We start from the raw sequence: 24,871 nt of genomic DNA on the forward strand, positions 1-24,871 counted from the left end.
GCTGCGCCCTGAAAAGGAGATCACAGCCCGCCCGCCAGTCGACCAAACGGAACAAGAGGAGATGTGGACGGAGATCTCCTCTGAGCAACTGCACTCCTTCAATCTGTTTGAAGAAGAGAACCAGCAATCGGAGGCAGAAGAAGAAGAAAGGCCAAGTTCAACAATTGGAGGAGCAACGGCCACAGGTCGAGGAGCCCAAAGAAGACGAGGTGCTGCTGTGTCTACTTAATCTGTTTGAAGAAGATCCACAACAGCTATCGGCGGAAGATGACGAGGTGCTGTCTCTAACTAATCTGTTTGAAGAAGAGGGCCAAGTTCAGCAACTGGAGGAGCAACCACAACCACAAGAGCCGCAACCACAGGTCGAGGAGCCCAAAGAAGACGAGGTGCTGTCTGTAATGGTGTTCTCGTCAAGGACCAACCAGTGGGAGGGCAGAGACTTCCTGCACGGGCGCTGCGCTCCCGGGCTGCAGCTCTGCGAGGTGGTGATCGCGTCAAGGTTACGCCGCGTATACGGTGAAATATGGTTGTCAGCTGAGTACTGGCGGGGGTCGCTCTACGTGCATTGCCGCAACAACATCCTCATGATCCTACGCACCTCGCTCCAGACGTACGACATGATCCAGCTGCCCTGGAGCAAGGCGTTACCGAGAGGATGCGTTCCCGGCCTTCCTACTCGCTCTGTCTTAGCAAGCTATAACCAAGGCGTTCACTACGTCGCACTCGATGTCCATGACCGTGATAAGTTCCAGCTCCAGGTGTGGACACTGGATGAACCAGCTGCTGCTGATGATGAGGGGCAGGCAGCTAGGGTGGACGCTGACGCACAAGGCTGACCTTTGCGCTTACGCTTATCAAATGGATTGTAATCACTCACGGTTGCTGCCTATGCAATCGTCCATGGTGCTATGGGAGCCGATCAAAAGCAGCGAAACAGCCGTCAGCTTGTATGAAAAACCACCGGATTATTATTACGAAGTCAGGGGAGCATCATCCATCGCGACGGGGATGACTACCGGAGCAGAGGAGAAGAAGCCAAGATGCGAAGAGGATTCGGAGTACTCATGGAACTCGGACGAGGACAACTTCATCGACGTGGATGGATCAAGTGCCGCCGACACGAGGCCCGAACCAGTGTACGGTTACGGGTGCCACGGGATCATAGGATTGCATCCGTACAAGGACGCGATCCTCCTCCATATCGAGGGTAATGCCGCGGCATACCATCTTAGCACCTCGAGAATGCAGTACTTAGGCCAACAGCTCGTTAAGGAAAGACACAGTATATATAATGACATCAACCGCACCTTCCCTTACCGCCCATGCTACGTCGACTCGCTCCCGGCACGGAAGATGTCGCGGTGCTATGACTATGACGACTAAGCGCAGTTGCCAGTTGGTACCTAGTCGAGTTGGCCCTGAGGCCTTGCAATGGCGCGCGAGTGTTTGGGCTCGGTCATTATGATGTCTGACAGTCTGAGTGTGCCCATGAAGCGTCTTGATTACAGTTATAAAAGTGGTCTTGGACAGAAAGAATTGTTGCCAGCTCTCAGTTCCATAACCGCTTCCTCCATGAAGAGTTCCAAGTCCGGTCTTGTTTATCCAAGCGAGTTCCAAATCCGGTCGTGTTTATCCCAGCAGCCTTCTCGAAGCGGTCTTTTTTAAGATCTAACAATTGCTGGCTTTTCATATTATAGCAGAAGGGTATGTTTTAATATTTTTGTAGCAGTGCCACTGGCTAATTTTGATCCCAGCAGGCTTGTTGTTGTAGCTAATTTTGATAAAATCCACCGTAATCTCCAACATTGCCGTCTCTGGGTGTGCTACTAGCTATTTGCTTCATTCTTGGTGATGCATTTTTTGTGCCTACCTTAGATTGCAGGTCCGGTCAATGATGCCTTCTTCGTTCACATTCATTTTCTACTTTTTTTTCGCAAACATTCATTTGCTACTGTGTTTTCATATCAAGGCATTCATCTTCTCAGCCTGCGAATCATTTTTCCATCGGTAGAAGTATGCACATCTGTGCTCCAATCCTCCCTTTATTGTTCTGCTACAAGTCTTAGCTGTCATGTTTTCAAATTCTACTGTTCTTTCAATCAATGTATTTGTTTTTGTCAGTCTTGTTAAAAAAATCAATTAAAAGTGGTTGTATGCATCATTTGATGCAGGGGACGGGGGTTTCAACCTCCTTTTCGGGAAAAAAACTCGGATAATTTTGTTTTGCTTGGAATGCAGTTCCAAGCCAAACATTAATTTAGTTATGTTTGCTTCTTGATTGATTGGGTTTAACTTCTCTAACAATCTTTTCCTGCCCTCTTTCTGTGATAGAATATTATTTTTATTTTTGAATAGAGGCAAAAGATTTGCCATTTTCATTATAATTAGAAAGAAGAACAAGAGACAAAGTGCTCGGCCAAAGCCAAGGGATCCACCATAAGTAACAAAAAAAGGCCTAGCTAGTCTCCCGGCATCAGGCTACTCAAATGTTTAGCTCCCGTAAGTCCCCAAGTTGTGACTTCCTCTTTGATTTTGGCAGCAATGATCATTGGTAGAGTAGATACACGTCAAAAAATCCGCGAGTTGTGTTCGTTACAAATCTCCCAACAGACTACATGACCAAGGAGGTGAGCAACTTTTTTACAAAATCATCTTTCCTGGATAACATTTGTCCACCAATCCTTCACAGAAGTTGCACTGCCCCACTGATCAGGGTGCACGTCATGAAAGCCAAGCGAAAGTTTAATCGCCATCCAAATTCTGATTGTGTAGCGACATTTAGAGAACAAATGGGCCGCCAATTTGCGCACCTGCTTACAAAGAGGGCACAAGCCGAATTTTGGTCAACCCTGACGCTCCAGGTGATCTGCCGTCCATACCCTATCTTGGATGATGAGCCATGTGAAGATACATTTTGGTGGTGCCCACACTTTCCACACTGTGGGGTTCATCATGGTGGACACCGCACCAGCGAATTGAGCCTTGTAAGCCACAATTTCACCGAGTAAATGCCATCAATAGTGAATTTCCGTCGAATTGTGTCTTTACTTCCATTGTTTAATTGAGAGTACCCTTTAATTGAACATGGCTCAACTTTTTCCCAAACAGAGTAAAACTCTTGGATGTGCTCCAATGATAGATCTTGTTGGATGTTGATCAGACTGACCCAGTGATTGTTCTCCAAAGCCTTATATAGAGCTGCAAGTTTGTGACCCTCAGGTACGCTGTGACCCTCCTTAGTTCAACAAAATAAACTAAGTTTTAAAATGACACAACTTTTTAAAGAACTAGTTCATTTGTTTGAACTAAGAAGGGTCAAAGGATACCCTGAGGGTCACCATGTTGCACCTCTAGCCTTATAAATCGTACATTGCTTCTTTTGTCATCGCTCGTAGATTGCAGGGGCAATGTCTTTGGGCCTGATACCCTCAAGCCAAGGGAATTCCCATAATTTGACAATGCCAAGATCGACGTATGTTCCATGCATGCATGCTACAATGGTCAGTCTGTTTAGAAAAACAATGCCGGAGAAGAGTGTGTCCAACATACATGAGCAAATTGCCAAAGGTAAGTCAGAAAATCGAAAGGTACGACAGGGTCCTTCGTTTCAGATTTTTTTTAAATTTTAATTATATTTTTTTCTACGTTCTTAATATTTTTTCTAAATGTAGTGGTTTGACCTTCGTTTCCCTTTATTAGAGTTATTATATTTTGTAAGTCAAGTTTGGGTTTCTGGCAATAATACTAATCGCTGTTGGCAGGTGAAAAATATTACGGAGTAGCAGATTAAATAAATCACCACGAGGTGAAACATTGGGATTATATACTCCCTCCGATCCTACATTGTTGTCGAAATATTACATGTATCTAGACGTTTTTAAAAAATAGATATATCCATATTTGGACAAATTTGAGTCAAAAATTTAGAATCAGAAGAGTAGCTTTTTAGCTACCTCCTATTATCTTATTCATCCACCTTATTATTATATTTTTGAGACCTGATTCTCAATACATCTGAATTGCTCATGTCCCGGAAGACATCAATCTCTGCAAGGTGTGTTCTTTGCCTTAAAGGTGAATTAAGTCTAATTACCTCTAAATTAACCTTTTGTTCTGCTATGTTGCTGTTCGAATTAATAACTACTCCCTCCGATTCTAAATTGTTGTTGAAATATTATATGTATCTAAACGCTTTTTAAGAATATATACATTCGTATTTAGACAAATTTAAGTCAAGAATTTACAATCAGAGGGAGTAGAATTTTTTTGATCTGCTATTTTTCTTTTTTTGTTATGGGAGCTGTGCTGCACGTCCCGACCCTTCTTTTCAACCAAAACTTCGTTATATTAACACGAAGCCGAATCGGGACTCTGTGCCATGCCTGTGGAACCAATGACGGGAAAGTGTAAAAAAGGCATTTCCGCCAATAACTTTGCCTTTTTCCTTGTCTCGCGTGAGTCCTTTCAGTAGGTAGCATGCATGCACACACGTTGAATTGTAGCTTTAGCTCAATGGTCAAGCTAATAGGGCCGTTTGTCTCTCCGGCCATGTGTTGAACTATTTCATTTTATTTTATTTTGACTCGAAAGTGAGAAACAGCAAAGACATGTCATGTTTGCTGATCCCATAACGTGTGATGCATGCTAGCTATGCTACTTGCGGCTACGGTAGGCTGGTGAGCACCAAGCGTACGTAGCTCGGTCGGTGGGTGGGTGGGTCGTGCCGGTGAGTCCGGCCCGGTCGCCTTTCGGTTCCAAAAGAAAAGGAGAAGGGGGGAAAGAATTAAAGATGATCACCTGTACATATCCAGGCTGCCATCATGCGTGTATCCTGCTTTCTCTACCTTGAAGTTCTAATTCATTCCAGTATTGATGGTTCAATTCTCATGAATCAAACATCTATAGCTTAGCTTTGTTCACATAAAAAACTAGGCCTACGTGGGAAGAAACCCCGAGCATAGTTGAAAGAATAACTTCAAAATCACCGAACCTCATGTCCCACCCATACACAGTGGCACCGCAGCTCACATGAGATCAAAACCGACCTTAGACCTGTGCGTTGGTATGGCCGGGACAGATGAGGAGATTTTTCTAACCCTCTAAGCTGAAATTCGCTCTCTTATCGAGAGTCGAACCTCCTGTGGAAATGGGGTGTCAGAATCATGTGGGCTAAATCCGCTCTCTCTGTTAAGTCCACCTATAACCACTTACGCAAGTCTATTGTTGGGCCTAATCTATCTTTTATCTGAAGGGCTAAACTTCCTTTGAAAATTAAGATTTTTCTTTGGCAAGTCTTCCTTAATGCGGTGCTTACAAAGGATAATATGATTAAACATTGTTGGCCTGGGAGTCCAAAATGTTACTTCTGCCATAAAGATGAAACTATGTCTCATTTGTTTTTTGAATGCACAGTTGCTAAGGTGGTCTGAGGATGTATTGATCACGTCCTGGGGACTGATAATGTGCCCCGTTCCCCTGGCAATATTTCATTTGGATTAAAAGATTCCTCCCTAACATGCAATCTTGGTTTGTGGAAGGCTCAGGAGCTGTATGCTGGGCGATATGGAAGACTCCTAATGTTGTTTGCTTCGGGAAGAAAGTCATTCACCACCCTACTTCTGTTGTGTTTTTACTTTGCTCCTTCCTACAATACTGGGCTGCGCTAGCTACAGAAGGATCTGAGGATGAAGCAGGGGATCGTGGATGGCGCGACTGGACTTATGCAAGCTACGATCAGGCTGCGTCGACGCCACCAGGAGAATCAGCAGCTGACTGACGCGACTCTTCATCTGACTGCACCTTGAACATCATCGCTGAGCCTTTGGCTTCTGGACAGGGAACTTCTTTGATCAGCTTTGTTTTTGGCCCCTGCGTGGGTTGTTGCCTTGTGTGGCTTAAACTCTCGCCTGCTGGCTGCAGGTAGATTTGAATATTTTCTTTTGGTGGCAGCAGGTTTTCGCCCCATATTAACTTGATCAAGCCGATCAAGTTACACTGGCTTTCCTGTTGGGTGCCTGAATCCGCTTCGACCCCCCCCCCCCCCCCCCCCCGCGCCCTTTATTTCTGCCTTCTGGAAGACTTCTGTTATTTCCGTTTCGATGAATGGAAAATGGGGGGCATTGCCCAATTCGGGGAAAAAAATTGAGAGTCGAACCCAAGACGGGGTGCTTTCAGAGTCTATAGCGTAATTGATGAGAAGTTTTTTTTATAAAACTGTAAATCGAACCCAGGACCAAGTGAGTGCTGCTAGAGTCTCTAATGTTCGCAAAGGTTGTCTATATAAAACTGTAACTATCTAACTTTTTGTTTGATAAAAACGATCAAGATGATTCATTTATTAGAGGCAAGGTTTTTTGAGTGTGGTGTATTTAGAAATAGAAACTTCCCTAAAAAGAACTTTCTTGGTCGAGCAATTCTATTTCTTCGGCAGGTCATGGAGCTTAACCGCGTTTGAAATGGGACCTAGGTGATGCTCATGTGCAGGGCACGTGAGGGCATTGCTCGGGCGTGGGCGGCAGGATGGGGACAAAGGAAGGGAATAGTCGGTGTGGATGGCCTCTACCCTTTCCTTTTCTTTTCTTTACCCTTACCTTTTTTCCCGCCTTTGTGACTCATTTCTTGACCTTTTACCGCTTTTCACACACCAGCTAAACATGGTCGAGCAGCACGGGCATGGCACAGCACCGCCGGAAAGGGCATGCAGAAAAAGGCCTTCAGTTATTCCACGTTGCGCCTACTCGTTTCACACACACACACACTGACACGCAGTGAAAAGGAGCGGGGATCTTCTTTTTCTGAATGACAATGTTATGTCTTTCAGAAAGGTGAAACTATACACATTGACGGGGTTTTGGAATCTTGATCTGTCCGTCTCCTCCTCAACTTTAAAGCGTGCACGGTGCACCTAGGAGATGAGATGAGGTGAGGTCTAGTGGTAAAGCATTTTTGCCTGGTAGATTCCAGATCTTCCGTGGGGGCACGTCCTGCTTTTTTTTTTCTAACCAAAAAGATTAGACAATGTAATAAGAAGAAAACGTACTCATTGGGAAGAAGGTCCAACATTGATATTCAGGTGAGTTCACGCCATAATCTACTCAAAAAATAGTAAAATAGAGACTAAAACAGACAAAAGTTAGTTAATCAAAGCAAAAAATGAAACAGAGTGTGACAAAGGAAAATTTGCCAAACGCAGCATGAGTGATGGACTAGTTACAGCTTCTCAAAATCATGATATGCAGTACAACTGACAAAACCGGGACAAACGATTTCGACATGATACAGTACATAGAATTTCGTTCAAAGAATTGTTTTTACATATCCTTTGAGAATATTTGAAGGGCGTATAAGACCATGCGCAGCGTTGGTCAACAACCGATGCTAGAAAAAGTTGGAACCGCTTCTTGCCCTTGGAGCAGTGGATCGCTAGAAATTTTTCCTAGAATCGAATCAACTACTTGCACCGATTCTAGTAGATAGTTGACCTCGTAGGTCCCATCCCGAGCCCCTCCTTCCTCCTCCATCTCCCTGTTCCTCCAGCCCTTCGCCGTGGAGTGCCTCGAAATCATCGCATCTAGATCCAGGTGGCAGGAGACGAGGGAGCAATGGCTAGAGAGGACGTCGGGGTGGAGAACGGAAGGAGAAGACACGGGCCCCGTCGCCGCCTACTTGAGGGTCGTCGCCGGCGCGTGGAGGCACAGACGCTTGGAGGCACAGGCACAAGTCTGGACGCCAAATCCGGCCAACCCAGAACCGCAAGCGTGAGTCCGGCGTTGCCGGAGAAGCTGGCGAAGTGGCGGATCTGGAGGGCGCGTTGAATTTACCGCCGGAGATGGACGGTCATTGGAGATAGAGGAGGAGTAGCACTCTCGCAGGAGGAAGAGGATACGAGAGGGAGAAAGACTTTGGTGGGGAAAGTTCTGACCAGTGGGACCATAAGCAAATCCATAAGCAGATGCTAAGAATGGCACACATTGCAGCAGTTTTTGTTTTTGAAGCGTCGGTCCCTGTATCAGGTTATTAGCACCGGTACATTGTACATGCCCTGAGCAGTTAGAACCAACGGCAAGTGCATGTAGTATATGACTACAGAAAGCATATGCTCTTCACTCGTTTTAACTAGCACAAGAATTATGCTCCATTTTTTTTCAATATACATACATGTGTCATGTGTGCTTGCCCATGAAGATAAGCACATATACTTACCAGATACATACGCTTCCCGGTGAAGTTAAGCACCTTCATTCCACACCCTACACGGTTATAACTCCTTTTTCCCTTCGCAATTAATTAAACAAACTTTTCCTCTTAATCATTTTGTAGCTCTACACCGCGTGCCATGCAATTGTCAGTCTCCCATCTCACGCGCTGATGATCTCTTTATAAAAGCCTTCCACACTGAGTCACTGACACTACGCTCGACACATGTGTCCCGAGCTCACCGGCGATTCACCATTGCACCGGCCGGTAAGAGCGGCAGAACTAGCTAGCTAAATTGCAGACGAGCTAGCTACTAGACCATCGGTCCGTCGGCAATGGCGCCGGCGGGGACGGTCCGGAAGCTGGTGGTGGAGGTGGTGGAGGCGCGGGACCTGCAGCCCAAGGACGGCTTTGGCACGTCCAGCCCGTACGCCCGCGCCGACTTCGACGGGCAGCGCCGCAAGACCCGGACCGTGGTCCGCGACCTCAACCCGGTCTGGAACGAGCCGCTCGAGTTCACCTTCCCCGGCCCCGGCACCGGCGTGCTGGACCCCGTGGGAGGCGGGGAGCCGCTGGAGGTTTCCGTGCTCCACGATTTACGCGTCGGGCCCAGCCGCCGGAGCACCTTCCTGGGCCGCGTCCGCCTCGACGCGCGCCGCTTCTTCGTGCGCAAGGGCGAGGAGGCGCTCATCTACTTCCCGCTCGAGAAGAAGAGCTTCTTCGGATGGGTCCGCGGCGAGATCGGCCTCAAGGTCTACTACGTCGACGAGCCCGCTCCCGTTCCCGTCGCGCCGGAGCCGGAGCCGAACGCTGGCGCTGATCCTCCTCCGGCTGCTGCTGCACCCGACGCTGCCGAGGCGGTAGAAGAAGCGCCGCCAACGGCTCCTGATGCTGCTCCCGCGTCTGCCGACCCACCGCCGGTGCCGACAGAGGAGGCGGAGGCGCCAGAGGAAGCAGCACCACCGGCCGGCGAAGAAGCCGGCCCGGAGAAGCCACCGGATCAGGCTGACACGGCTGAGACAGTGGATGCCCCTGTAATGACATCAGAGGCGGTGCCGGCGTCCTCGGCGGAACCTGCGGCAGAGACCCCGCCCCCAATGCCGATGCCGATGCCGATGCCGAGGCAGGTGCTGCTCCCGGCGCGTCCGGCGCCGGCGCCGGCCGAGGTCCTGCCGGTGGAGCCATCGAAGCACGACCTGGTGGACAAGATGCCGTACCTGTTCGTCCGCGTGGTGCGCGCGCGGGGGCTTCCCGCAGGCGCGCACCCGCACGTGCGCGTGGCCGTGGCCGGCGGCGGCCGCCACGCGTCCACCCGGGAGGCGCGCCGGGGTGCCTTCTTCGAGTGGGACCAGACCTTCGCCTTCGCGCGCGACCCGGCGGACTCCCAGACAGGCCCCACGATGGAGGTGTCCGTGTGGGACCTCCCGCCTGACGCCGACGTGTCCGTCGCCGACGACCGCAGCTTCCTCGGCGGGCTCTGCTTCGACACCGCCGACGTGCACGCGCGGGACCCGCCCGACGGCCCGCTCGCCACGCAGTGGTACCGGCTGGAGGGCGGCCGCCGCAACGAGCGGGCCGCCGACCTCATGGTTGCCACGTGGGCCGGCACGCAGGCCGACGAGGCCTTCGCCGACGCCTGGAAGGCCGACTCCCCCCCGGCCCATGCCTCCTCCTCCACGGCCACCGCGTCCTCCTCTGCGTCCTCGAGCGCCAAGGTGTACGTCTCGCCCAAGCTCTGGCTCCTCCGGCTCACCGTCATCGAGGCGCAGGACACGCTCATGGCGGCCCGTGCTGACGCCGGTATCGCCGTGCGGGGCACGCTGGGCTTCCAATCGCTCAAGACCCGGACCACGGCAGCGGTGACACGCAACGGCGGTCCATCGTGGAACGAGGACCTGCTGTTCGTCGCCGCAGAGCCCTTCACCGACGGCGACTGCTTCGAGATCTCCCTCGAGGTGCGCCACGGCAAGGACGCTTTCACCGTGGGCTCGGCTAGCGTCTCGCTGGGGAGCATCGAGAGGCGCGTGGACGACCGCAAGGTGGCCTCCAAGTGGCTCGACCTTCTCCCCTCCGACGAGGCCGCCGCCACGAGAAAAGCCAACGGCAAGTTCAGGATGCCGGCGCACGTGCACGGCGGGCGGCTGCACGTGCGGGTTTGCCTGGACGGGGGCTACCACGTGGCGGACGAGCCGCCCTACGCGAGCAGCGACTTCCGGCCCTCGGCGCGGCAGCTCTGGCGGCAGCCTGTGGGCCTCGTGGAGCTGGGCGTGGTGGGCTGCAAGGGCCTCCTCCCGATGCGGGCCGCGGACGGGAAAGGCTGCACGGACGCGTACGCCGTGGCGAAATACGGGCCCAAGTGGGCCCGCACGCGCACCATCTCCGACAGCTTCGACCCGGCCTGGAACGAGCAGTACACGTGGCCCGTCTACGACCCTTGCACCGTGCTCACCGTCGGCGTCTTCGACGACCCGCCGCCTCCGCCGTCCGATGACGCCGACGCCGCCGTGACGCCGTCGAGGCCGATGGGGAAGGTGCGGATCCGGCTGTCGACGCTGGAGAACGGGCGCGTGTACCGGGGCTCGTACCCGCTCCTCATGATGCTCCCCACGGGCGCCAAGCGGATGGGCGACGTGGAGCTCGCCGTGCGCTTCGCCACTTCCGGAACCTTCCTCGACACGCTGCACGGCTACCTGCAGCCATCTCTGCCGCCGATGAACAACCTCCGTCCGATCCCGGCGGCTCACCGCGAGCCGCTGCGGCTGGCCGCGGCACGGATCACGGCGGGCCACCTGGCGCGCGCCGAGCCGCCGCTCAGGCGGGAGGTTGCCACGTGGATGCTGGACGCCGGGCCCGGGTCCGGCTCCAGCTCCAGCTTCAGCATGCGGAAGCTGCGGGCGAACTGGAACCGGGCAGCATCGGCGCTGACGTGGGTGTCCGGCGTGGCGAGGTGGGCGGAGGAGACGCGGACGTGGCGGAGCCCCGCGGCGACGGGGATGGCGCACGCCGTGCTGGTGCTGCTGGCGTGGCACCCGGACCTGGTGATCCCCACGCTGGCGCTCCACGTGGCGGCCGTGGGGGCTTGGAGGTACAGGCGGCGGCCACGGGCACCGGCGCCGCACCCGTGTGTGAGGGCGTCCATGGCGGAGGCGCCGGCCGAGAGGGAGGAGCTGGACGAGGAGTTCGACCCGGTGCCCAGCGCCAGGCCGCCGGAGACGGTGCGGGCCAGGTACGACCGGGCCAGGGTCGTCGGGGCCAGGCTGCAGGCCATGGTCGGCGACGTCGCCACGCAGGCCGAGAGGGTCCAGGCGCTCGTGTCCTGGCGAGACCCGCGCGCCACGGGGATGTTCGTCGCGCTCTGCGTTGCTCTGGCCATGGTGTTGTACGTTGTGCCGCTCAAGGTAGTCGTTGTTGTCGCGGGGTTCTACTACCTCCGACACCCCATGTTCAGGGACAGGACGCCCGCGCCGGCCGTCAACTTCTTCCGCCGCCTGCCTTCCATGGCCGAACGGATCATATAGCTGGGAGAAGAGCCGACGAAGCACTATGCCAGCCAGTAAGCACGGGTTGAGCCATCGACTGCGCCTTGTTGCAATTCCACACTGTCCTGTTAATTTTTAGATTCTACGCTAGAACAATAAGAATTCGTTATCATGGATGAATCTTTCGTTTGAAGTACTAGTGTTAACTTTGGATCGGTCGAGTCGAAAATGCATCCTTCCTGTCATGTGGTTTCCCAGTTCATGTGTTTTCTCTAAGCAATAGACAGCGGATAGTTATGGCCAACTTTCTACGGAGTACATCGTATAACTTATCGATGGTACTGAGCTAATTTTTCTCTTTAAATCACAATACAGGAAACTGTGTCAGCAAATGATACATTTGAAAGAACGAAGGAACTTTGTGGTAAAAAAACTTAGTAAGGAACTTTGGTTATAGATTGCTGCTAGCGTGATTTTTTGCTAAGATGAGATTACAAGCATGACAGAAATATAATCTAGCCGATTTCGAATTTACACAGGAAATATCAGCAGTATCAACTCCAAATTGATCGTCCATGATCGTGAAAAGACCACAGAAACTTTGATGTGGAAAAGACACAAGAAAAACTGAAAAAAAAAATCTGATCTCTGGTAAGCAAAACAGGTGACCTAATATGACTTTGCAAAAATAGCAACTTCATCGGCTGGATTGCCGGTCATGAAGCATTTTTTCGTGCCCTCCGGCTGCTCGAATGGGAAGCACCTGATGGTAGCACTGGTCTCTTCTTTCACCTTCAGCTCATCCGCATCGCTAAAGTTTACCACAAATTAATCAAATTGCCAAAGGCAAAAACAATGTTAACTGTGTAACATAAAAGATATATATTCAAACTGGACCTACCTAGCTGACCATGGGCCTCTTGCCCATTTTCCCTCAGCAATGGCCTCCTTCAGTTCTCCGTATGAGCTTACATCAACTATATTACTGCATGGGAGAAAAGGATCTTCTTTGTTCAGAGCAAATTTCTAGGAGATTGAGTGCAAAGAAGAAAATGAACCAGTAACAGAATTAATATGTCGGATGAAACTACGAAAAAGAATTCATATGTCGGATGAAAACTACAAAGTAGAATCTGTATGTTTCATGAAAACTACAAAAGAGAATTCACATGTTAGATGAAAACTACAATCTTATATGGGTCCAAGCTTTTCACTTCGAAACAGTTATCATGCCTATGGAGAAACAATAGTATATGCACACTGGAAGCAAAAAATTGGACATTGAAATAAACTAGACAAACTTCTACAAGTTATAAGTTCGAAACAAGTACCTATCACGGAATGTGATGGCCTTCTGTAGAAGGGAGGCTTGGATTTCCTCTAGACGGCCTTTTATATGGTCCACCATTATTGATGGTTCCATAGATACTCCAAATTCCTTTCCTTGTTTTCCAGGGACATCTCGCCTAGAAATCACAACACTCCTATTTTTTACATCACGCGGACCAATTTCAATCCTTATAGGAACTCCCTGTCAAAATAATGGACAAAAATGTTAAGAAACAAGCCTATATTAAAAACATCAAGGGAACCTAACTCGATCAGGAAACTTTATTTATAATCTCTGGTACAAGACTAAATATAGAAAGTCAACCATTTCATCTTAATGAAGTTGGTCTTTACGCTGATCAGTAGATAGCATAGCAGAACTTGAAAATGGCGGCAATATTCCAGATGATGGAAAATGATGGCAATATCTGAACCGTGTATAGTTTCTTTTTTGTTTTTCGAGACTGTCATGTATCTAATTAAACTCAAGTAGACTTTGATGAAAATAGCCATGCAATACAGAAGAAAAAAGAGAGAACAAGATTCAATTTCCTCAATGGAAGCATGCACATCTTAATATCTCAACATGGTAAAAGTAGAAAAAAAAAACTGAACTGGAATTCCACTAGAAGTGCCAAGGTGATTACTTTCATCTCATAATGGTTAAACTTCCATCCAGGTGTTCGCAGCTCCGAGTCATCCACTTTAACTCTTATGCCTGCTTCTTTGAGCGTGTTTTGAACTGAAGCTACAGCTTCCATAACAACACCCTTTTCGTCACCCTTTTTCCAAATAGGCACTATTACCACCTGAATTAAACAAAAACATTAATTAAGTACTACTGGCAGGTGTACCATTTTGAGCACTCATAGCAGATAACACTGCAAACTCTGCCAGAAAATGGACATAAATTCTAGATTCTATTTGACCTTTGAGCAATATGGATGTGCTTTTTAATTAATTTTTCAGCAGGGAATTTAGAGAGTTAGATACAAGAGAGAATAAGGAAAAAAAATTAGGCAGGACGAGGGGCCTGAACTTTGCGTGCACTAAGGATGTAAACAACCAATGGAGAACAAGACCTGAATGGGTGCAATCCTTGGTGGAAGCATTAGACCAGCATCATCGCCATGGGTCATGATAATCCCGCCAACAAACCGAGTGCTAATAGCCCAAGAAGTCTGCCAAACGTGTTCAAGTTGACCATTTTCATCCATAAACTGCAGCAAATGGGGAAAATTAAAATCATGGCTGTTGCCAAAGTAATATCAGCATTCAGCAAACACGAAATAATGAAGTGATGCCAAATGCAATATCTGGAAAGAAATTTGTCTAAAAGGGTTGCAATAGGAACTTATAATAGCAGTGACAAGATAGGAATCCATGTATGCTACACATAACTGACTGAGCACATGAAGCGTGCAAGATGTCTAGAAAATGAGACAGATGGTAAACAGTAACCTGTGTTTCAAAGGCACGGGAGAAGTTCTGGCCAAGGTTGTGGCTGGTTCCAGCTTGTAAGGCCTTCCTGTCACCCATCATAGCTTCTATAGTGTAGGTCCGGTTAGCACCAGCGAATGTCTCCACTTTTGATTTCCTGCCAGGAATAACTGGGATTGCAGCTTCCTCGTAAGAAAATTTGGTATATACATCAATCATTTGCATCGCCTGGAGAGTGATAATAAATGGAGCAGATGACAGAGCATTAGAACCTTTTATTGTTTCACGTATGTATCATTACATGAATGGTATGGTACTGAAAAGGTGCAAGGCTAAAAGGAACTTGCAGAATGATAGAACGAACCTCCTCCTCTGCCTCTTCAAGGGTGGCATGAGCTGTATGGCCTTCTTGCCATAAAAATTCAAGTGTTCTGATGAATGGCTTGGTCCTCATTTCCCATCTTGTTACATTAGCCCACTAGAATAATAAGAAACATTTAGTACAGTAAATGATAGTGGACCCGTTAATCCAAGTCTGTCAATGAGGTTACCTGATTAATCATGAGAGGAAGATCACGATAGCTCTGGATCCATTTAGTGAACATGTGATTTACAATGGTTTCACTTGTTGGTCTTACCTACAAAGCCCTCAAGAATGGAAGTGCAAAAAGGTTCAGCTTCAGAGGCGATCCACTCTCAGAATTAATCATCATTACTTATAAGAATTGTTCCAAGAGAATATCGTGGTTCCATGCCCAATAGCTTCACAAGACTAGAGCAAAGTATTACCACAAGCTTTTCCTCCAGTTCCTTTCCTCCTCCAATAGTAACTAACGCAAGCTCTGGACTAAACCCTTCAACATGACTGGCCTCCTTCTCTATAAAAGAGTATGGAATGAACTGATACAACAAAGAAGGCAGTTATAAGAAAATATAGCAAGGCACACGGCAAGGAACCAAAAGCTCAATATGAAGAAATAATTAGACCAGGTACAGGAAAAGTTCAATAAAATAGACTACAGCTATAAGGAAGACAATAACAACAGATCCTCCAGCTGTGTTTAAGATGGATATTTCTACATGCTTCCTCTGAAATCGAGATGATGTAAATTTCACTTTCTAAGAGTCACTTTGCACAATGCTGGAAGTAAGCTACATTATTTGGACCATGCGCATAGGATTCATAATAAGTGTCGGTTAGTAAATACCCGACACTTATTATGGATCTGAGGGAGTACTTTGTTTCAAATGATGCGTCGTTTTGGACTTCGCTGGCTTGTTTTACATCCCAAAGCAAGTTAACAACTAGCACCTGCACTATAGGTATGAAGATCACAACACTAGCAACAGCAATAGACAAGCCAATACATAAACTGCTAATTCTACACAAGGAGAAGAGCTAAAGCATTATATGTGAAACCTCATTCAATGTGTAAACCTTCACAAATTCTAGAAGAAACACTAACAAGATCTATAGTGTGGCGTCAGCAAATGATGTCAGCACTACAGAAAAACTTGCGCAAACAGATGAATTATGATATGCGCACCTGAGGGAAGTACATGTTGCTGTGCCCTGTCTCCTTGAACTTCACATTCAAGTAATCCTATAAAACAAATAAATAACGAATATATTCAAACCCTGTACTAAAAGACAATAACAAAATTTGGTACACATGATGATTTGAAGTACACCCAACTAGCCATCCCATGGAAAGATACAAGTTCATAACAAAGAGTATGGACAACACTAAATAATTGACAGCGATTCATTCCAGACAAATATTCCATGAATGCTCAACCAAAGATAAATGGCAAGGTTGTTCTGCCAAAAGTGTGAACTAGAGTTGACAAGGACAATCATGGAATGTACAGGTCTTAGAAGCCAAGAGGGCGCTACCTTTGTCACAATTCGCACATACACTACCAGTCCTGTTCTGCCAGAAGTGTGAACTAGAGTTTACGGTTTACAAATGGATTTAAGCATCGCCACGCTCAACACCTGGCAACTATCCGTCTTGTTTACAGCAATGTCGAACGCGCGGGCGCGCAGGGGGACTGACCTGGATGGCCTCCCAGATGGCGTAGCCGTAGGGGCGGATGACCATGGTGCCCCTCACGGGCCCGTAGTCGGCGAGCTCGGCGGCGGCGATCACGTCCGTGTACCACGCGTTAAAGTCCGCCGACCGCGGCGTCACCTGCCCCTCCCTGTCGCCGCCGCGGGCACCCTCCGCCTGCGCGGGAGCCGCCGCGGAGGCGCCCGTGCTCGTCGCGGCAGCGGAGAGCCTCGCGACCGCAGCCGACGGCGCCGCGTAGAGGCGGCGTCCTCCGCGGCAGAGCAAGGCCGGCGCCGGCGCGAGCAGCGAGGGGAGGCGCAGCAGCGAGGACGCCATTAGGGGATTTGGTTGGAGGATTGGGGTGTGCTGCACGAACGAATGCTTCCTTCTGCTAGTACCCTGGCGGGCTGTACTGGGCCTGATTGGGCTCTTGATGGACTTGTCAGGGCGAAGCCCATGAATCGTCGGGAAACATAACAGAACCCAGTTGCGCAGACTAGCCCTTCTCCTCCTCTCCTTCCGGCGGCCGGCGACGAGCCGGCGACTCAACCCTTGCTATCCTTTCGCTCCGCGCTGCAGCTGGTAAGTCTGCCATGGCTTCTCCGCCCTCCCGCCTCCCCTCGTCGACTAATTCCCGGTGTTCCTGTCTGATTTGAAACGTGTTTTGAAGCAGGTTCCCCTGAATTAGATTCCCCAAGAACGACTGCAGAATTGCTCGAATTCAGCTTTGGATCCTCATCCTACCATGATCAGAAACTCACCGGTGCTTCCGATTTCCTTGAGCCATCGGTGCTCGCAGACGAGACGCTGTACCAAGAGGGATTCAGAAACGGCTACGCCGATGGCCTGGTATCAGGAAAGTTAGAAGCGAAGGAGATCGGTCTGAAGATGGGGTTTCAGGTCGGCGAAGAGCTGGGCTTCTACCGGAGCTGCCTGGACGTCTGGACATCGGCGACTGGCGTCGATCAGACCGCGTTTTCGGCCCGGGTGAAGAAGAACATCCAGCAGGTGGCTGCATTGCTGAGCAGCTACCCTGTGTCTGATCCAGAGGATGAGGATGTTCAAGAGATCATGGAGAAAATCAGGCTCAAGTTCAGGATGATCTCGGCCAGCTTAGGAGTGAAGCTGGACTATGAAGGTCGGCCGGCGCCGTCGAAGCAGGATGTCGAGGATATGTAAGTAGCTAAGCTAAGTTAAGAATCGTAATGGGTGATGAATGAAAATACTACTGTCATGTGCATTGGACATAGCAAAGTCCACTGTTATTGTGAATCGTGGTACTGATTTCCATCAGTGTGTGTTAGAGTGTGTTCATGCATGCATATTGTCCAGCCTACACATACTCGTATAGAAATATAGATATATTTTCGCAGTATCTTGGTTTGACACTATCAAAACACATCCTGGTTATATTACAGAAAATGTTACTGCTCCAATTAATTGACCAATAGACGTGGCAACAATAATGCAGCTGAGCCGAGCTGAGCACACCAAGTGATTAATATGAGAAGAGATAACTCAAATGATGGGAATAAATAGGTCGTTCCATGGAAACTAAAGAAACCGAAAGACAGCTGAGCAAAATCAACGGTGCATCTGATGGTGTCAACAAGGGGCATTAAGCCTACGGTATGGATCAGTTTCCACTGTTGACAACAACTTGATCCAAATTGGATCAACTAGATGGTAGGCTGCAGCATTCTCAAGATGCCTTCGCCGAACTTTGATAAGATCAACAACACCACGGTGGTCTGCTTTGCGGAGATACTTCTTGGCGACCTTATAGCCTTCTACAAAAGAACGGCCGTGTTCTGATGACAAATACATATAGTCAGCAGCTACCATTGGCTTTGGGTCTATGTTCATGGCCTCGAGCACGATAGAGTTCCTGAGAATATGAAGTACCAACTCCAGTTGATCTTTCTGACCATAAAACCCTGTAATGTTCACCAACTTGAGATGGGAGTGAGGGTTTGGAGGAAGGCTCCTTAGCTCACCCTGATGCTTGCGATACCGCATACGAGGACAGTCCATCCACATCTATCAAAATGAGGAACATGTGTCATCTACATGAGCATCACTAAACAGAAGGCACAACAAATCAAAGCTTTGTCTCAATCGCTCAACGAGGGAATTACTGTATCCAGACTACCAATTTCATCATATCAATTGACTTGTAGATTACAACACCATATTTGACAGTTAACTAAGGATATACCTAGTTTAAGGATAAGCAAGTTCGTTATATAAGACTTGAAATGACAAACTTACATGAAGCTCCAGCTTTTCCATGGAAGGAGCAGCCTCTAAGAGGGGGGTGAAGTCAAAGACATCGGCGTTCCTTTTTCTCAGAGAGGAAAAGGTTATTTCCAATCTCAGATGCCTTAGATAAATAAATCTGGGACATATTTCCGGCAAAGTAGCTTTCTGTCACACAAAAATAAAGCAAACAAAATAACTCCAATCAAACCAATATAGGTATGCAGATTGGAATTTGAAAGAGTAAATGCAGGTCAAACCTCAAATTCTTCACATCTTAGAGTCAGCATCTCAAGTCGAGGCAGAGTACTTGGCAGTTCAGTGGAGATATATACAAGAGCTGATGAAATATCTGATGACCTTACAGATAAATGTGTCAATGTTCCAGGAGGTGCTAACAGGATCAACGGACCTTCATATTCAAGTGTTGTCAAGCCAGAATTTAACTCTATCTCCTGAAGCAAGGGGCAGCAACGGACTAGCAAATGCTTAAAGTGCTTTGAAAGATAAGGCGTCCTTAAGCTTCTAAGCGTTTCAAGGTTGGAAATACAGAGAAACTCCAACACAATGCAGTTTGATAACAGAAGATGAAGTTCTTCATCAGTAATATTCACATCTACTAACTCAAGCTTCTTAAGGTTTTGAAAAGCCTCGAAGTTTGCAGCCTTATTTAGAGAAACAAAGCTGAGTTTCAGAGAATGCAAGTGGGAATTATTAGTATCATTGAAAAAATGGAAAGGGAACTTATATCGTTCCTTTATAAGTTCCCTTCGAGGAGAGTAAGTTGTCAAATCAAGAATAAGCTGCTTTGTCTTTGATGCGATAGAAAACTTCAGCCATTCATCTATGTGATCTGCATGTTCATTGCTTAGTGATGTGTAAACAACTTCCATTTTCTCAACCCATACACCAGAGTGCTGTTTTATTACTGTGTCGACTCTCACAAAAATCTTGTGTATGGTTGGTCTGAGGTCTTAAACTGTAGTACCATGGCATCATTGATTCATAAGAAAACTCGAAGTTTGTGCGAGAACACCAAACATCTTTCCATTGGTTTGATAGTACGCTTAACCTTGCATCCTCTTTCATTCGCAATCGTGATGTGATATTGCACAATATATCCTGTGGCAAAGAAAAATGGCATTTACAATTATAGATTATTCAAAAGCAAGAAGCAAAGATATTCTTTAATGTAGCATAGCCAAATCAACTTTAAATAGTAGCCCATCATACTGAACCTCACATCATAACTGGTAAAGAGGATTCAACAGCAGGAAACAACTATGTTCTTTAATGTAACACAGAAGAATCAACTTGAAACTGTAGCCACCACAAGTTATTAACTTATTATCCCTCGAATCATAAAAAGTTAAGAGGTGTTTAAAAGAACAGCCACAGAGAAAGGGTGGAAATTTATTAGCATATACTGTTACATGAAAAGACACTTAGCGATATGTTAACCAATAGCCATTATCAACTACAAATAGTTTGAGAATTCTTTCATACATGCATGCTGATAGATAGTGGAAGGTAACATCATTATATAAACTCACAGCAAAGCCCAGTTGGCAGCCTTATTACTTGATTGCAATTTGACATTTCTTACCATAGGTAGGTCGCTCAACTGAAGCTTTGATCTCTTTCTTTTGACCTTGTATCCATTTGGCTGCTCCTTTGAGCGCCTCTTTCTCTTTGCCATACGCCTATGTCTGCAAAAAAAAAAAAGCACCAGAATCAGTACAGACATAGGACGATAAGCTATCGGAATTGTGGCATTTGATATCACCAATTAGTTGGTTCCAACTACAATTTCGATGTAATTTTGAATTGAACCACAACAGGATATCAGATAGAGAGAATATTCTGGCGTGACATCTTGATGGTTTGTTCTATCCGAATCTGTTATAAACTACACGGGTGCAAAAAGGAGGCTCATTCTGACCGAGTTTAAAGGGGTCTCAAACTGGGGGAGGACTTATAAACACACGGCGCCCTCTTGGGGGTCTCAGATATTTCTCACAGCGAAGAACTGAACAAGCACAGACCACGTTAGCGCTTCCGTACCTACTGAGTTGTGAGATATCATACCCGTGGGGGACGGCGCAATGGAGACGGTGACGGAGCCGCCGCCTAGAGCAGGAGGGGGGAGTCGTGGTGCGCGCCGTCGAGGAAGCGAGGACTGGGAGAGCGGGCCGACGCGACCAGGGGGGCGGAGGCGAGAGAGATAAAGTAAGAGGGGAAGACGCCTATTCCGATACGAATACGAATCTCTGAGCGAGGCAGCCGGTTTACAGTTACCGCACGAAGAATAAGAAAACAATGCGTGTCAAGTTGACCAACGGGCCGCCCGCCGGCACGAATTAAACGGGCCATGCCGGCCTGCAACCCGTCTTGGGCCTCTGCCTCGAGCCCACGGGCCGGCACGGTCCTACCGGTTTAGCATTTTTATTTTAACTTTTTTCTTACATTTCAGGCCACAACACATCTTCTTTCTTTTCTCCCCCGGCCGAGCCGAGCCCACGTGCTGCCGAAATCTCTTTCGCCCCTGCACCTCCTCTTCTCGATCCGGAGGCGGCGGCGGGACATGGAGGTAGTGGCGGCGCGCGCACGGTGCTCTGCGGCGGCCGGAGAGCCGCGGATCGGGAGCAAGAAGGAGATGGCGGCGGGCACGGTGCTTGGCGGCGGAGAGGATCGGAAGCAAGGAGAGTTGCAGATGGGACGATTTGGGGAGAGGATCGAGAGCAAGAAGGACGCGCAGAGATAAAACGCTAGAGTTGCATTAGAGGGGTCTGAGACGGACGCAGCTTAATGTCACGAAATGTAGTTATGCAAAAATATGCACGCGATGATTATCATCTTCTGTTTCAATAGTAGGCCGGTATGCCTCGTAGAATTCTTTTTTTTTTTGACAAAAACTGTAGGAGAGGTTCCGAAAGTGTAAGTGTGTGTGTATATAGACACATATATACACACACATACACAAGCAGCAAGGGGGGAAACAAAGGGAGGAAAAGGAAAAGAACTCACTCAGGACATAGAAGCAACAGAGATGAGCCATGCCCTTAGCCTCCCTGGCGCCCTCTTTAAATCTACAACTCTAATTCCTAAGAGAGACTTTGAGCTTTAAGAGCCAAGCCTGAACAGTAGGAGTGACATTATTAAAGATGAGGTCATTTCTGCATTTCCAAAGTTCCCACGCAGCAGAGAGGAAGATTTCCTTGTAAAGCTCCTTGTGCAGACAGTTCTTGGAGTGCCGAATGTAGGCCATGAAGGGGGGGTCCGGTCCAAGGCTAGCCCAGTCAAGACCAATCGTGTGCCAGCAGTTTATACTGAAGTCACAACCGAAGAAGAGGTGATCTCTGGTTTCTCTAGCATTCGTAGTACAGCAGGCACAGGTAAGGATCCCATCTCGGTTACAATGGCGGTGATCCATCAGGTCCCTAGTGTTGAGCCAATCACAAGCGAGTAGCCACATGAAGCCTTTGATCTTAGGAACACAACGATTCTTCCAAATCCAGGCGAATTGAGAGTCAGTGTGGATTCGAGGGTAGTGGTGCTGGTAGTAGAGCTTCGAAGTTAAAATTCTATTGCCCCATTGACAAAGCCATAAATCTGTTTCTTGAGGCTCCAGGTGAGTATGAGCCACGCACGCCTCGACTTGTTGGAATTCCTGAAAGGCCAGATTGGAAAGAGATAAAGCGAAGTGGTCCAAGTGGTCTCTGGCCAGAGCAAAGTTGGAGAGGGTAATGCTCTTATCAATGGCAAAGGAGAATGCCCCGGGGAAACGGCTACAGAGGGGCTCACTAGCCCAGGCATCATGCTAGAAGGAGAAGGACTCCCCATTGCCTGGCATTCCCTTAGAAGAGGCTTTGAAGGCAGGGATTAGTTTAACCAAATCTCTCCACCAGAATGAGCCCCTTCTATCATCAGTTGTAGGGCTGTGTCAGTGTAATAGGCAAACCAAGCCAGCTTGACCCACGGAGTCTCAAAGCGATTGAAGAATTTATAGAGAAACTTGATCATCTGAGCGTCGTTGAAGACAGAGAGGTCAAGGATTCCTAGACCACCTCTATTCTTGGGCTTACAGACTCTGTCCCAAGCTGCCAGAGCTTTGCATTTCCTTGTGATTTCAGACCTGTTCCAAAGGGCGATCCTTCTGCGTTTGTCCGCAACCTCCTTGAAGCCTTCCTGAACCTTGAAGACACTGAGGGCATAGGCAGGAAGGGAGAAGACAGAGTTGACCACCTGGATGCGGCCTCCAAATGACAGGAAGGAGGAACGGGAAGCTAAATGCCTGTCGATGCGATCAATAATGGGCATGAGATCTTTGATTTTGGGTCTAGTAGTACCAACAGGCAGGCCCAGGTATGTGAAGGGAAGGTGCCAATCGCACAGCCAAGAGTGCCCGCAAGAACCTCAACACGTTGGTCAGAGATGTTGATGGGGATGAGGCAGGATTTGGCAAAGTTGACCCTCAGACCAATAGCCCTCGCAAACGATTCCAGAAGATCTTTGAGGCAGACCAATTGGATGCTGGAAGCTTGCATAATAATGAGGGTATCATCGGCATATTTGCACAATAGGAAAGAACTCATCACCATTAGGAATTGGAAGACTCAGCAGATTAAGACTCAGACTAGCAGGTATGTAGAATTCACCACTTCATCTTGAGTACACCAAAATGCTCGTTCGATGGCATTGCGTAGAGATGAATGTCTCTTTTGCATCCTAACTGAAGAGCATCTTCAAATTCGGATACATGATCTATATCGTTGCCCTTTGTATGGAGCTAAACATCCAACTTTGTTTGGATATCCAGAATCAACAAGATAGTATTTTTCCTATAGTTAGAAGTGAACATTGAAATAACAATAAAATTATATAAAATAGTTGTAACATGCAACTGGTTTTACACGTGAATTGAGTTGGCATTCTAATTTCAATCCGTGGGAAAATTTCAGTTCTTTCCAGCTTCAGCTGTCTGGAACCTATAACTAACCCAGAAGCTGGCCTGATAAGGATACGTCGCATCAATCTCTGCCACTTCAGTCCGTACGGCAACGTGTAAATGTGTGTCTGTAGTAATGGGTGTATGTTTGCGTGTTACTAAAATGTTCCAATTTTAAAATTTTGATGCTCTCTCCGGTCGGAATTACTTGTCAAAATATTACATGTATTTAGACGCTTTTTACACATATCTAGATCCATATTTGGACAGATTTGAGACAAGTAATACCCGGAGCTAGTACTACTATAGTAGCAATACAATACAAAATTAAGTAATATTGATGTAGTGTAGTAGTACTATCTCCAGATGGCAATGGGTACACATTACCCGTTTACCCGGTGGGTAAATACCCATTAGGGCATGGGTATGGGCAAAATTTTTACCCATGGGTATGTAAATGAGGCAAATGTTGTACCCGACGGGTATGACGGGTACGGGTATGGGGAGGTGATACCCATACTCGTTTACCCGTGTACCCGTAAGATGGGCTGACAAGTGGATCCCCTGCAGTCCATGTACACTTACGGACCTTGTTTTTTTGAGTGAATCCTTGTTGGGCCTCACTGGACGCCCTGCTGGCCCAGCCACGAAAACCCTAAACCCTAAACCCTAAAAACCCTAATCACCGAACTGTCGATCTCTCCAGCAGTCGCCTCTGACCTCACTCTCCCCGATACAACCCACGGTCCCACACCCACAGTCCCAGACCAAGGCGGCGGCGGATCCTAGTGGTGTACTGGCGCTGGCGCGCGCTGCCGTCCGGCCTGCGACGTCGTTCTCCTCCGTCTCCAAGCCTCGCCCGCGCGCTGGCCTCCTCTGACTTGACGCCGCCGAAGATGCCGAGCGACGAGAACCACGGGGATGGGTCGGAGCAGGCCACGGCGGCCGCGTCTCCAACGCCAACCCCGTCCCCAAGGCAGACGCAGACGCCGACCCCCGTCCCCCACGCCAACACCGACGCCGACCCCGTCCCCCACGCCAACACCGATGTCGACCCCGACCCCAACGCCGGAATCCACCTTGCGCCTCCGGCCGCCTGCAAAGGGGCAAGTCCCTGGGTCCGGGACGAGTAAGCAACGGCCGCCGGCACTCAAGCCGGCACAGCC

The 24,871-nt window shown here is 48.4% G+C and overlaps 4 protein-coding genes across 5 annotated transcripts; 2 read left to right on the plus strand and 2 right to left on the minus strand.

Moving 5' to 3' along the window:
- The first annotated feature begins 7,722 nt into the window (after window positions 1-7,722).
- On the plus strand, window positions 7,723-11,932 carry LOC100828926 (protein QUIRKY). Its single transcript, XM_014897151.2, has one exon. It carries the CDS (start codon window positions 8,532-8,534, stop codon window positions 11,712-11,714), a length of 3,183 nt encoding a protein of 1,060 aa, XP_014752637.1. The 5' UTR covers window positions 7,723-8,531; the 3' UTR covers window positions 11,715-11,932.
- Window positions 11,933-12,093: 161 nt separating this feature from the next.
- Window positions 12,094-16,858, minus strand: LOC100829224 (proline--tRNA ligase, chloroplastic/mitochondrial). The gene is made up of 11 exons (XM_003557502.4): window positions 16,505-16,858; window positions 15,992-16,048; window positions 15,234-15,344; window positions 14,996-15,082; window positions 14,809-14,922; window positions 14,466-14,672; window positions 14,087-14,224; window positions 13,652-13,813; window positions 13,007-13,206; window positions 12,577-12,660; window positions 12,094-12,486 (listed from the first exon to the last, which is right to left on the minus strand). Exons 1-11 carry the CDS (start codon window positions 16,832-16,834, stop codon window positions 12,345-12,347), a joined length of 1,632 nt encoding a protein of 543 aa, XP_003557550.1. The 5' UTR covers window positions 16,835-16,858; the 3' UTR covers window positions 12,094-12,344.
- Window positions 16,859-16,919: 61 nt separating this feature from the next.
- Window positions 16,920-17,820, plus strand: LOC100827336 (protein ORAOV1 homolog). 2 transcript variants are annotated; one of them, XM_014897152.2, is made up of 2 exons: window positions 16,920-17,080; window positions 17,172-17,820. In XM_014897152.2, the coding sequence occupies exon 2, from the start codon at window positions 17,387-17,389 to the stop codon at window positions 17,675-17,677; it is 291 nt and encodes a 96-aa protein (XP_014752638.1). In that variant the 5' UTR covers window positions 16,920-17,080; window positions 17,172-17,386; the 3' UTR covers window positions 17,678-17,820. The 2 variants fall into 2 exon arrangements, with proteins under 2 accessions (XP_014752638.1, XP_014752639.1); XM_014897153.2 differs by having other exon boundaries at window positions 16,936-17,080; window positions 17,169-17,820.
- Window positions 17,821-17,996: 176 nt separating this feature from the next.
- LOC100827637 lies at window positions 17,997-21,030 on the minus strand. Its single transcript, XM_010230031.3, has 5 exons — window positions 20,846-21,030; window positions 20,364-20,466; window positions 19,018-19,879; window positions 18,770-18,925; window positions 17,997-18,538 (listed from the first exon to the last, which is right to left on the minus strand). The coding sequence occupies exons 3-5, from the start codon at window positions 19,648-19,650 to the stop codon at window positions 18,104-18,106; spliced, it is 1,224 nt and encodes a 407-aa protein (XP_010228333.1). The 5' UTR covers window positions 19,651-19,879; window positions 20,364-20,466; window positions 20,846-21,030; the 3' UTR covers window positions 17,997-18,103.
- Between the last annotated feature and the right edge of the window lie 3,841 nt (window positions 21,031-24,871).

Source organism: Brachypodium distachyon, chromosome 1 (assembly GCF_000005505.3).
Source record: "Brachypodium distachyon strain Bd21 chromosome 1, Brachypodium_distachyon_v3.0, whole genome shotgun sequence".
In the NCBI taxonomy this organism is placed as follows: Eukaryota; Viridiplantae; Streptophyta; class Magnoliopsida; order Poales; family Poaceae; genus Brachypodium; species Brachypodium distachyon.

Bases quoted from the DNA above. Each gene is read 5' to 3' on its own strand.
- LOC100828926 (XM_014897151.2), top strand. From the start codon at position 8,532: ATGGCGCCGGCGGGGACGGTCCGGAAGCTGGTGGTGGAGGTGGTGGAG.
- LOC100829224 (XM_003557502.4), bottom strand. From the start codon at position 16,834: ATGGCGTCCTCGCTGCTGCGCCTCCCCTCGCTGCTCGCGCCGGCGCCG. The intron at 13,207-13,651 runs GTAATCACCTTG...TTATTTTGACAG, and splicing joins TTAACCATTATGAGATGAAA to GGAGTTCCTATAAGGATTGA. The intron at 12,661-13,006 runs GTACTTGTTTCG...TCTCCCATGCAG, and splicing joins GCCATCACATTCCGTGATAG to TAATATAGTTGATGTAAGCT.
- LOC100827336 (XM_014897152.2), top strand. From the start codon at position 17,387: ATGGGGTTTCAGGTCGGCGAAGAGCTGGGCTTCTACCGGAGCTGCCTG.
- LOC100827637 (XM_010230031.3), bottom strand. From the start codon at position 19,650: ATGGAAGTTGTTTACACATCACTAAGCAATGAACATGCAGATCACATA. The intron at 18,926-19,017 runs GTTTGACCTGCA...TTTGTGTGACAG, and splicing joins TAAGATGTGAAGAATTTGAG to AAAGCTACTTTGCCGGAAAT. The intron at 18,539-18,769 runs GTAAGTTTGTCA...TCATTTTGATAG, and splicing joins TGGAAAAGCTGGAGCTTCAT to ATGTGGATGGACTGTCCTCG.